The following is a 12,200-nucleotide window of genomic DNA, read 5'->3' as shown; positions in this document are numbered from 1 at the left end:
AGATCATGTATCCTGTTAGTTCGCAAGCTGCACTTCATTCTGCTTTTTGCTGTCTGCTGCGCACAACCTAAGGATCACATTTGCAGTGTCCTTCGTCCTGCTCGCCCGACTCGATCGACCATGGACACCCTCAGTCATGGAAACAGTCATCTCTCTCGACTATCCCAGCTATCCATGGTTTCAATTACGCGCGAGAAGACCCGGAAAACCAACATCGAGTCTCCGTCACACACACTGCTGCCCAGTGCCAACGGGAAAATGGCACCAGGCGCCAGCAAAGACAACCCCCAGCAAGTGGCCCACTTCACCAACGCGATCATGTACGGTATCATCAACTCCATCCTGACCATCCCCACCATGTACGGCTACGCCGTCATCCTCTTCAGCCACCGCGACTTCGAAGACTTCATGCCGGCCCTCTCCAAGCTTGTCATTTTCTCCAGCGTCGTGCACCAAGTCATGTTCACGCTCATGAGCTCGCTGCCGTTCTCCATCGGACAAGTGCAGGACGCCGGCCTCATCTTCCTCAGCACCATGGCCACGTCCATCTGCAACTCCCTGGGCGAAGACGTGCCGGTGGAGGCCAAGGTGACCACTGCCATCGTCACGATCGGAATCGCCACTGCGTCGTTGGGTGTCTGCCTCGTGGTCATGGGACGCCTGAAGCTGGCTGCTCTCGCATCCTACCTGCCGATGCCCGTGATCGGTGGCTATCTGGCCTTTATCGGCATCTTCTGCTTCTACGCCGGTCTTGCGCTGTGCACGGGCCTGGTCGTCAACAACGTCGAGTCCATGATCAGCGTCTTCGACAGCGCGCACGACGTCCTGCTGTGCGTGCCGGGTATTCTGGGCGGCGCGTTCCTGCTCGTTGTGTCCCAGCGCTACGACAACTCGTTCATCCTGTCGGCCGCCATCCTGGTCATGCCCGTGGTGTTCTTCTTCATCATGCTGGTGGGAGGCATCTCCATGGACGACGCGCGCGACGGAGGCTGGATCGACCCTGCCAAGGACCCTGCCACTGTGTCGGAGCTGCTCAACCTGTTCGACTTCTCCCAGGTGCACTGGGGTCAGCTGCCCAAACAGTTCGGGACGTGGGTCGGTATGGTGTTCATCGTGGCCTTCTCGTCCTGCCTGGACATCGCCGCCATTGAGCTCGACATGGGCAGCAAGCTCGACTTCAACCACGAGCTCAAGACCGTCGGCTGGTCCAACATCGTGAGCGGTCTGCTGGGAGGATACACGGGCTCCTACATCTTCTCGCAGACCATCTTCACGTACCGCTCCAAGACCAACTCGCGCATCGTGGGCGTGTGCGTCATCATCTCCGAGTTCGCCATCGTGCTGGCGCCCGTGTCCGTCATGAGCTACGTGCCGCGCTTCTTCTTCGCCGCCACGCTCATCTTCATCGCCATCGACCTCATGATCGAGTGGCTCGTGCTCACGTACAAGAAGTTGTCGCTGCGCGAGTACGCGGTGCTGTGGATGACGTTCGTGGCCGTGAACCTCGTGTCGCTCGACGTGGGTATGCTCATCGGCGTGGGCATTGCAATTCTCAACTTCCTGCTGGGCTACGTGCGTTTGCCCGTGGTGAACCGGCAGCCAAGGACGTCGGATGCAGCACGCACGCTCGAGGAGCGTAGAGTACTGGAGCACAAGCGCGACGCCATCGCGTTCTTCGAGCTGAGTGGTTTCCTCTTCTTCGGCTCGTCGGTGCAGATCCTCGACGGGGTACAGAAGGCCGTGTACGTCCACAAGAAACTACCGGGCAGTGACGATGAGGTCGGCGCAAACTACCTCGGCGACGCGGACATGCCTCTCACGCCCGAAGAAAACCGCAAGCCCTTGATCGAGTGTTTGGACGGAACGTCAGTGACCGACCCGGACGCAGTGCCGACCGAGTACGTCGTCATGGACTTCACGGGTGTCACGGCGATGGACGCCACGGCTGCGCGTAGTGCGTTCTTGATCCTGCAGAAATACTGCAGCAACCACAATATCACCGTCCTGTACGCCGGCGCGCTTCCCGACATCCGCGACGTGTTGGTGAAGAACGAGATCACGGGTCAGGAGAGCTTCTACTCAAGCGCGGACTCGGCCCTGAAGTTTTGCGAGGACCAACTGTTGGGTGGTGCTACCGGTGCCGAGACTGCGGCGGCACGTGTCAGCAGTCACCGTGAGGAGGCCATTAGCCTTGAGGTGCAAGGCCTACCTGAGTAAACTAAGTTACTGACAGCATTAGTGCTAATAGTTTCGCTGGAAAGTGAATAGAGTAGAATAACATAAAACTTCAAAATGTTAATCCTTTGATAGTTTAGATGATCTTGGCGACTTTCTCGTCACAGACCAGAAAATCATGCCCAACTGTGTTGGGCTCGATTTTGGGAGTGTTTTCTATTCATCAGAACCATCACTTTGGCTATAGATAGGTGTACAATTGCTTGCTGTCCTGAGCACAACAACAACCGCTGCACTTGCAACATCGCATAAGCCGAGGGGGGCGATCAGGCGAACGGCCGTGACGGTGGCAAAGCAGTCGAGATGTTGGACCGCCTCGCAGAAATCAAGGGCAAGGCCCCTCCAGCGGACCAAGTCGCGATTGATGTCGAGGTGTGTACTTTGCACTTTCCAGCCGCTTCAACCTGGAATTACAACTAATGGACGCTCGTTCCTCTTGCTGTGTTGTGAATGGATGTTAGAGGTGAGCTAGCCGCTGTTGAAACCATCGTGAGTAGTGTCGATATTGGCCAGGGTTGCTGATGTCGTCCATGTGTTGTTACCGATCTGTACAGGCGCAGTGTCGTTCGGCCAAAGTTCATGGAGGCATTCTTCAAGGATGTCGAGGACATGCAAATGGACCTCGCCAACATTAGGTGCGTTCGTCTGGTCTCGTTTGTTGCCGTCAGTGCTGGATGCTAACCTGACTCCTGCTATTGTATGGCGCAGTCTCGCTTCGCAGCAGATCACCGAGCTGAATGGAAAAGCGATTCTCGCGACGTCGAATGTCGAAGAGCAGGGTGCGATGAAAAGCACCATGCTTCACCTGAGGTGGTTGTGCTTCCTTGCTAACTAACTTGTTCTCACGTGTGCACAATCTCAGCCGTCAGTACTGAGCTCGGCTTCGTGATCGAAACAACAAATAAACTTGCCGGCCATGCGAAGGGTTTACTCGAACTGCTGAAGAAGGAGTCTGCCGAGAGGAAGAAGGAGAAGAGCACGCCACTATCAGAGATCAGGTGTGTCTTTGAAGTTGATAACCTCGTTCCGGCCCAATACATCTACTAACTGTTGCTGCGCTGCACCAGAATCCGCGATAATATGTGCGCTACCCTCACAAAGAAGTTCATGGACTCCATGAAGGATTATCAAAAAGCCCAGCAGAAGTACAAGACCGATATGAAGAACAAAGTGAAGCGACAAGTGCAGATCGTGAAACCGGATGCATCGGAGGCGGAGATCGACGCGGTCATGCGCTCGGGCGACCCTGGATCCATTTACAAGAGCGCCATCCTGCAGGGCGGGGCCGCCGAATCCATCACGGACGTGTTTCTTCACTGCCAGGACAAATATCAGGACGTGCTCAAGCTGGAGCAGAGCGTAGCGGAGCTCCACCAAATGTTCTTGGACTTGGCCCTGCTAGTAGAGCAGCAGGGCGAGCTACTCGACCAAATTGACTATCAGGTGCGCACAGCCGCCAACTACGTGGAGCAGGGCAACCAAGAAGTCCAGAAAGCGATCAAGTATCAGAAAGCGCACCGTAAGAAAATGTGCTGCCTGCTTGGTATCGGAGTTGCCATTCTGCTGGCAATTGTCATCATCGCACTGGTCCTGAAGAAAGCATCGTAGAGGCACGACCCAACAGAAGTTTCATGTTTCGCAGCACTATCACTGCAAAAATGTGACCTTCCTTTTTGCTTACGTATCTTGTTCTGGGCAATGCCTCTCGCTTGTCGCTCTCGGGCTTGGAAACTTTTAATCGGCCTACTCGATCGCCTTCGGTGCCTTAAAGACGTCACCAATGGCAGACTTGAAGCAGTCGATGTTGTAGTCGATGATTCCTTGCTTCATAAAGTTTTCGGCACGCAGCAAGCACACCAGGGCCAGATAACTAGCAAGGAAAAGCAACAAACACATACGTTGGGTGAGCTTTCAACGTGATGCAAGAAGCCACAGCAGTCTCAAAACTTACTTGTTCACCTCGCGCAGGTACAGAACCATGCCGTTGTTGAGCTTGATCACCGACGATGACTTTGAGTCGTATGCCAGGCCGTCGCCCTCGCCATCATCTTTCATCCTGTAGTGGAAGGGCAAATTAGTCCGATGTACAAACTGTAGGCAGCGGCTTACGAATCTTACCCATAGATGCAGGACACATCGATGACAACATCGATCATGTCGCTGCACAGCTCGTACGACTGCATGTCGACGGGGTTACTGTCCGTCGCGATGTAAACCTTGCTCACAACGTCGAACAGGAACGACTTCTCCATGTTGCAGCTCTGGCAGGAACACAAACGAGAAAACACTCCCAAAATCAGAACGCTAGCCTTGGCAGCATGTAACAGCCTTCATCATGCTCTCACTCACCGTAATGAGAATGTTAAGCAGGTTCTCCAGAGTTGGCAGCTGCGGGATCAGCTTCTGGACGACCTTGCTGAACGCCTCGAAAATGGAGTGGTCGTAGATGCTGGTCAGGTAGAAGCTCATGTGGATGTCGAGCTCTCCATCGTTGATCTCATCCATGATCTGCTGCTGAATCTCGCGCTGACAGTCTTTGAACCCCCAAGTTAGCAAGAATTCTTCCTCCGCAACAAAATCGTCTCACTCCATACCGATCTTGTGGTCGTCTGAGAGGAACAGGTCGCCGTCCACCTTGTGGATGAACACCTCAAACAGGATGTCCGGGTTGTACCGGTGGGCGCGCGTCACCGTGTCGTGCAGCCGCGCCAGTGCCTCGGCGTACGGCTCGTCCTGCGCGTCAATGACGAACACGATGGACCCGCAGTTGCTGAAGATCATCTCCTCGTTCACGAGCTGTCCGCCGTACACCAGGTCCTCTACAGCACAGCAGAACGTCAGGATCATCTAGCAATTCTGCAGCCAAAGAGAGAGAGAGAGAGAGAGCAGCTACCTTTGAAGTCGTAGTCTCCTGGGAAGTCCCAGATTTGGAACTGCACGAACGAGTTGTTGGCGATGTACTTGATGTCGAGGCTGTTGGTGCCCTCCAAAAAGAGCGTCTCGTGCGGTGACATCTTGTGGAACACCACGCGTTGGATGCTTGATTTGCCGCTCCTGTAGCAAGTGGTAGAGTGAGCCTCCCGATGGTAGAACAGCAAAGTAGAGTTCTACGCGCGCTCTACCTGCGCAGCCCCATGAGCAGGATGCGGGGCTTGTTTTCGCCCGTCAGAGCCGTCGCTTCGTCCCCGTAACTGGTAGAACAGAAACACACCTGTCAACTACCTGTAGGACACGCGGAATTGGCCTAAACAGCTTCGAGACGCACCTTTGGGTCAGGCCGTAGCCCTCCGAGTCTGATTAACGAGGGATAGCGATGCAACGAAAGAGAGTTAGTGACTACAATGGATGGCAACAGCATTGCGAACGTCTTGGGAAGAAGTTGATGTAGTTTGGAGAGCGTGCAACGCCCTGGGGGCGGGGATACAGGCGCATACGTACATGAGTTCTCCCAGCCGAGCTCCATGTTGTCAATTCCGCTGTTATATTTCGTACTTAGTGAACACTCAAACAAATCCGGATAAACTGAAAATCTAAATGCACCTGCTGCGCCGCCAATTCGCGCTGGTGGACGCCGCCTTTTGCTTCGTGGCCAAGCACCGCGCGGCGCCGACTGTGCGCAGCGTGTTGCGCGTGGCCAACAGATTCGGCAGCGCGCAGCTCACGCGCGAAAACCTCGTGGAATTATCTACTATCGCCCCAGATCTCCTCGTTTTAGCACGTCCTAACTCAACAATCCAGATACGATCAGGCAGGACGACTTCGATTCGACCGAACGTTAGCTTTTAGTTTTTCTCTCACTTTTGTATATTATTTTAATTGCTGTAGACGACGTCTTCAGCCCGACGCCGTTGAGTGTTGAAGATGTTGAAGTTGTGACGTTCCCGTTGGCACCGCAGACCAGTCAGCGAGCAAGTTCCAAGAGAAAAAGTTTGTTCGATGCAGCTCTCCAGAAAAATGACAAGTTGGTGGAGAAACAACCCAAGGATGCGGGGATTTCTACTGAAAAAAGTCACACAGCCAGTGTAGCACAGAAGACCCCAAATCCGACGCCGAAAAAACAAGTTCAAGCTCACAATGACTGGGGATCGTCGGTTCTGACGATGTTGCAGCAGATGAATCTGTATAGAGATCAAATTGTGCACGTGGAGCGGCGTCGCTCATGTGAAGCTCAGTATCGTGATCTGGAGGTGCTGCAGCTGTCGCCACAAGTTTGTGAAGCGCTGGAGAAGTGCTACAGCATTAAGGAACTGTACTCGCACCAGTTTGACGCTATTGGCGCGATCCGGCGTGGAGAAAATGTGGTACTGTCGACAGCTACGGCGAGCGGGAAATCATTGGCGTACAATGTTCCGATGCTGGATACGCTGCTCCAAGACCCCGACGCCACATTCATGTATTTGTTCCCGACGAAAGCCTTGGCCCAGGATCAACTCAAGTCTTTGAGACGGTTCTTGAAGGCGGCTGACCTGCCGCTTCACCTTGGCGCAACATTTGTAAGGGACGGTGAAATGCGCTAAAAGAGATGAATAACTTCTAACTGATGTCATGATTGCTGCTGTCCAGGATGGCGACACGCCCATGAAAAGCCGCTCGATGGTCATCCGTGAGACGCGGGTATTTCTCACCAACCCAGATATGCTTCACCTGACAATACTCCCTCAGCATCGGCAATGGAAGAACGTGCTATCAAAGCTCAGGTAAACGTTCCGTTGCGAGTCGCGACTTCATTTGTGGCGAAATGCTCACAACTTATCTCGTCGTGTTTCACTGGATTAGAATTCTGGTTGTGGACGAAGCGCATATGTATCGAGGCGTATTTGGATCACATGTAGCGTGCGTATTCCGCCGATTATTTCGCCTATGTGCGCTTTATGGGTCCAACCCGCAGGTGGTCTGTTGCTCGGCCACGATCCGAAACCCGGAAGCACACTTCCGACAACTACTGCCGTCGCTTCCGCCTCAGCCCGTAGTTGCGCCTGCGAGTGCTCCTACTGATGGCAATCCCCAAGAACGATCAGAGGAGGAATTGGGCCCACCCAACCTGCATTTTTTTCGCCAGCGCCCACTTCAGGTTATCACAAAGGACGGAGCTCCGTCTGTAGAAAAACTATTCTGTGTCTGGAACCCAAAGGTATCTAAGAAGAAGAACGTGAAGCAAGTGGAGACCGAGCGTGATGAACCCAATCCATCACAACTTTCTTCATCTGCGTTGGCGTCAAGAAAACGCAAGCGTACCGAGGGCACACCGAACATATCGAAGTCCAATGATGAAGATCAATCCAGCACGAGCACCAGTGCGATTTTTCAAGGAGCTAGAATCCTTGGTCGCTTAGTGGAAGCTGAAATCGCTACACTCCTGTTCTGCCGGGGGAGAAAACTAACGGAGCTGGTATTGATGAATCTCCACTCGATTCTGAAGGCCGATGCTAGCACTCAGAATCTGATTCATCGGGTTTGTTCCTATCGTGGTGGGTATACTCTGGAATCCAGGCGGCGGATTGAGCAGCGACTGTTTAGTGGAGATTTGCTGGGTGTTGTGGCAACGAACGCTTTGGAGTTGGGTATTGATATCGGCGAGTTGGACTGTACTATACATCTTGGACTCCCATCGAGCGTCGCGTCCTTGTGGCAACAAGCCGGTCGTGCAGGTCGCCGCCAGCAGCAATCTAAGCAAAAGCAGTCTGTAGCGATCATTGTGTGCTTTGATGCACCACTGGACCAACACTTTGCGCAGAAGGAACACGCGCTGGAGCTTTTCCAACTGGAGCCAGAAGCCGTGAGTCTGAACCCGATGAATCACTGTGTCCTCGGTCAACACTTGCTGTGCGCTGCCCGTGAGTCAGCGCTTTATTCTCCACAGTCTGGAACGGCTTACATTGACTCGTACGTATTCGGGAGACTGTCTGAAAGCCAACACGACGGAGGCCACATGAGCGTTGAAGGCGGTGGACAAACGGTGGTGTCTGAGGTCGACGAGATACTCCAGCCTCTTGTGAAAGAGCGCAAGTTGATGCAGTGTACAGAGGCTGATGGACGCATCAATTATCGAATTCATTCGTGTATGCCGAAAAAGTTTCGTGCTGTGAGCTTGCGCAGCATCTGCGATGAAAACTACTCGGTGGTGATACCAAGCAACAACGTTAACAATGATGGAGTCGATGGTGAAGTACTGGATGAAATCCCAGGCGACAGAGCCTTCTTCCAAGTGTACCCCACCGCAGTGTACCTTCACCAGGCACAGGAGTACCTGATCACACGCCTGGACAACGTGCAGCGCATTGCATTTGCGAAGAAGTGCCAGCAACCACTCACGTACTTCACGACTTGTCGGGATTGCACAGATCTGGAGGTTGTACGCATACATAGTACTGCGCACCTTGAACGTGGTAGCGAGAAAGCAAACTGCGACTCTGTTCTCGTTTGTGTGGGAACCGTTTCCATCTTGACACGGGTTTTCGGGTCAACGATGCTGGAAAAGCGTACCATGCGAGCGTTGGGGACGAACGAGTTCTCTTTGCCACTCATGCAGTCGTTCGGGGAAGCGGTGTGGCTTGAGTTTCCAGCTGCAATTCGCAACCAAGTGGAAGTCAGGGGCGGATCATCGTGGACTGCAGCACTGCATGGTGTCGGCCACCTCTTTGTAGCTGTGGTGCGTCTGTTTGTGCTGTGTGATGCGGAAGATGTTGGCACCGAACATGTGAATGAATTCGAGCAGCGCGTCAAGTACGTTGGTGGTGCGTTACCGACGACGGACACGGTGTTAATAGTTGCTGGCTCTGTGTGTGTGCTGTACAGACCAAATCGCGTTACGATCTTCGAGCGACGAGAAGGAGGGAGCGGTTTAGTGCCCGAAATCGTCAAAGTGCTCCCCAAGGTACGTGAAAGTTTCTTGTTACATTGATCTCACGATACTTATCTTACCTCGTAGGTTATCGAAAAGGCATGGGCGATTGCAAGCGAGTGCTCGTGCTCGGATGGCTGTCCTGCTTGCATTCAGTCAGCAGGATGCTCGGAGTTCAACCACGTCTTGGATAAGCAAGGCAGTCTGCAGATTCTCGATTTTTTACACACTGTAGTTGGCCAAAGTTCTTCCGAGGGATGAACACCACCAATCTTACGCTTAGGGAATGAGTGCTGAGGAGTGAGTTGAAGCCTGAGCCAAAGCGAGGCGAAGTTTGTAGCAAAGTGGTAACACACGTAGTGACAGCCCGTACCAATAGTTTGGTACCCATTAGTCACTGATGCATGGCCCATCACCTCCAGGAGAGGTCCAAAACGTCAGCGTCTCACTTGCTGGTTCACCTCCATCCAGTCATCGCACCTTCGACACTTGAGCATGTACTCGCCCGCGCTGTCGGGTGCAGTCAAGCGCCGCAGCAACTCGGGGACGCGCGCACCGGCGGCCGAGCGCGCAGCCCAACGCGAGACCGAAACCGCTCGGAATGACACATCGGAGCGCCGCCGCCGCCACCGCAGCTGGGTGGACGAGAGCTCGCCCTTCAATGGGGAGTCCATGGCGCTGCTGGTGGACAATGACTCAACGACGGACGGACGTGGAACCAGCAGCAGCGGCGTCTTTAGCCCGCAGCAAGTGGCCAAGTTGACGAACGCCCTCATGTACGGCGTCATCAACTCCATCCTGACCATCCCGTGCATGTACGGCTACGCGGCCATCATCTTTGGCCACCCGGACTTCGCCGCCTTCATGCCGGCGCTGTCCAAGCTCGTCATGTTCTCCAGCGTCGTGCACCAGGTCATGTTCACGCTGCTGAGCTCGCTGCCCTTCGCCATCGGACAGGTGCAGGACGCCGGCCTCATCTTCCTCAGCGCCATCGCCACGTCCATCTGCAAGTCGCTGGGCGAAGACGTGCCGGTGGAGGCCAAGGTGACCACCACCGTGGTGACGATCGGCCTGGCCACGGCGTCGCTCGGAGTGGTGCTGGTGCTGCTGGGACGCTTCAAGCTGGCGGGACTCGTGTCGTACCTGCCCATGCCCGTCGTGGGCGGCTATCTGGCGTTCATTGGCCTCTTCTGCATGTACGCCGGCCTCTCGCTGTGCACGGGACTCGTGATCAATGACTTCACCTCAATGATGCAGATCTGGGAAGACCCGCACTACCTGCTGCTGTGTGTACCCGGCGTTTTGGGCGGCATCGTTCTGCTGCTGGTGTCGCAGCGCTGCGAAAACAACTTTGCGCTTCCTGCCACGATTCTGCTCATGCCGCTGCTTTTCTTCGCCGTGCTGGCGCTGTGTGGAGTTTCGTTGGACGAAGCGCGCGACTACGGATGGGTCTCGCCGGCTTCGGACCCCGCTGGCTTCGTGCAGATGTTCGACCTGTTTGACTTCTCGCAAATGCACTGGAACCAAGTCCCGAAGCAGTTTACGACGTGGCTCGGGATGACGTTTGTTGTGGCCTTCTCGTCGTGTCTGGATGTGGCGGCTATCGAGATGGACATGGGCAGTCAGCTGAACATCAACCACGAGTTAAAGTCGGTCGGCTGGTCCAACGTCGTGAGTGGGTTGCTGGGCGGCTACACTGGGTCGTACATCTTCTCGCAGACTATCTTCACGTACCGTTCCAAGACCAACTCGCGCGTCGTGGGTGTGTGCGTGATCATCTCCGAGTTCGCCATCGTCCTTGTGCCGCTGTCCGTCATGAGCCTCGTGCCGCGATTCTTCTTTGCAGCTACGCTCATCTTCATCGCCATTGACCTTATGATGGAGTGGCTTGTGCACGTGTACCACAAGGTCCTGCCGCGCGAGTACGTCGTGCTGTGGCTGTCGTTCATCGCCATCAACATGGTCTCGCTTGAGCTGGGAATGGTGCTTGGTGTGGGTTTCGCGATCCTCAACTTCTTGCTGGGTTACGCGCAGGTCCGTGTCGTGAACCGCCGGTCACGATCGTCAGCTTCTGTGCGCAAACTCGCAGCGCGCACTTTACTCAACCAGAAGCGTGACGCCATCGTGTACCTGGAGCTGTACGGCTACCTCTTTTTCGGCTCGTCGGTGCAGATTCTCCAGGACGTGCAGAAGGCTGTCCATATTCGCAAGTCCCGCTCTGCGATGAAGCAGAAATCGAACAGAGGACTGGATGAGCCGCAGTACGTTGACGATTCCGGGATCCCACTTACGCCTGTAGCAAAGCGAGATGTCCCGATCGAGTGCCTGGATGGCAGTCCTGCGCAGCACCCGGATGGATTGCCAACCGAGTATGTTGTCATGGATTTCAGTCGCGTCTCCGGTATGGACGCAACGGCTGCCCGCAGTGCATTCATGATTTTGCAGCAGCACTGCAAGCGCCACGACATCACCGTCATTTTTGCCGACGCGCTTCCCGAGATCCGCAGCCTGCTGCTGAACAACGAGATCGCTGAGGAAGAAAACTTCTTCCTTAACGCTGAATCAGCCCTGGAGTTCTGCGAGAACCACCTTCTGGTGAATGCTAACCAGTTGCAGGATATCAACCATCACCACGAGTCCATGAGTGTGTTGTTGCACCGCTTCATGGGCGAGCCGGATGACTCGCACCTCTTCCGTGGTGTCGACCAGTTCTTCCGCAAGTACGAGGTGCCTGTAGGCTACGAGTTCTACCGCGTCGCGTCATACCCGGATCGTTTCTACTTCCTCGCCAGTGGCCGTGTTGCGCTCTTTATGAACGACGATGGTACCGTGGCTCCAGGGAAGTCTTTGACGCTGCTGGAGAGTGTCTTGCCCGGTGCCATGTTCGGTGAGGTCGACTTCTTCGGCCGTCAGTACCGATACATGGCTGCCAGAGCGCTGGAACCCTGTACTGTGTTCGAGATGTCCCGCGAAACCTACGAGTCCATGGACGAGTTGGCGCCTGCTCAGTGGAACCGCCTCCGCGACGTTGTCATGCAGTCAATGGCACTGTCAATCACCAACACCACGTCCATCAACAGCCTCAACAACGCCAGTGGCAACCTCCCAGGACTCAACTGATCTA

The 12,200-nt window shown here is 54.7% G+C and overlaps 5 protein-coding genes across 5 annotated transcripts; 4 read left to right on the top strand and 1 right to left on the bottom strand.

Annotated features, from left to right (window-relative positions):
* Positions 1 to 120: 120 nt before the first annotated feature.
* KRP23_2658 (putative vacuolar membrane protein) lies at positions 121 to 2,217 on the top strand (the record flags this gene model as incomplete). The annotated part of the gene is made up of 1 exon (XM_067887421.1): positions 121 to 2,217. One exon carries the CDS (start codon positions 121 to 123, stop codon positions 2,215 to 2,217), a length of 2,097 nt encoding a protein of 698 aa, XP_067750009.1.
* Positions 2,218 to 2,538: 321 nt separating this feature from the next.
* Positions 2,539 to 3,843, top strand: KRP23_2657 (Syntaxin-1A-like protein; the record flags this gene model as incomplete). Its single annotated transcript, XM_067887420.1, has 6 exons — positions 2,539 to 2,607; positions 2,708 to 2,724; positions 2,790 to 2,870; positions 2,944 to 3,014; positions 3,098 to 3,233; positions 3,303 to 3,843. 6 exons carry the CDS (start codon positions 2,539 to 2,541, stop codon positions 3,841 to 3,843), a joined length of 915 nt encoding a protein of 304 aa, XP_067750008.1.
* Positions 3,844 to 3,978: 135 nt separating this feature from the next.
* On the bottom strand, positions 3,979 to 5,698 carry KRP23_2656 (Ras-related GTP-binding protein D; the record flags this gene model as incomplete). The annotated part of the gene is made up of 9 exons (XM_067887419.1): positions 3,979 to 4,105; positions 4,187 to 4,291; positions 4,354 to 4,496; positions 4,585 to 4,769; positions 4,830 to 5,054; positions 5,129 to 5,289; positions 5,358 to 5,426; positions 5,501 to 5,528; positions 5,674 to 5,698. The coding sequence occupies 9 exons, from the start codon at positions 5,696 to 5,698 to the stop codon at positions 3,979 to 3,981; spliced, it is 1,068 nt and encodes a 355-aa protein (XP_067750007.1).
* A 71-nt stretch (positions 5,699 to 5,769) lies between these two features.
* Positions 5,770 to 9,337, top strand: KRP23_2655 (ATP-dependent helicase HRQ1; the record flags this gene model as incomplete). The annotated part of the gene is made up of 6 exons (XM_067887418.1): positions 5,770 to 5,983; positions 6,061 to 6,728; positions 6,799 to 6,932; positions 7,012 to 8,958; positions 9,031 to 9,109; positions 9,164 to 9,337. 6 exons carry the CDS (start codon positions 5,770 to 5,772, stop codon positions 9,335 to 9,337), a joined length of 3,216 nt encoding a protein of 1,071 aa, XP_067750006.1.
* A 234-nt stretch (positions 9,338 to 9,571) lies between these two features.
* Positions 9,572 to 12,196, top strand: KRP23_2654 (putative vacuolar membrane protein; the record flags this gene model as incomplete). Its single annotated transcript, XM_067887417.1, has 1 exon — positions 9,572 to 12,196. One exon carries the CDS (start codon positions 9,572 to 9,574, stop codon positions 12,194 to 12,196), a length of 2,625 nt encoding a protein of 874 aa, XP_067750005.1.
* Positions 12,197 to 12,200: the final 4 nt, after the last annotated feature.

Source organism: Phytophthora ramorum (assembly GCF_020800215.1).
Source record: "Phytophthora ramorum isolate Pr-102 chromosome Unknown Phyram_PR-102_s0002, whole genome shotgun sequence".
NCBI classification, from domain to species: Eukaryota; Oomycota; class Peronosporomycetes; order Peronosporales; family Peronosporaceae; genus Phytophthora; species Phytophthora ramorum.
The sequence above is the reverse complement of the archived record's forward strand: the minus strand, read 5'-3'. Positions and strand labels throughout refer to the sequence as shown.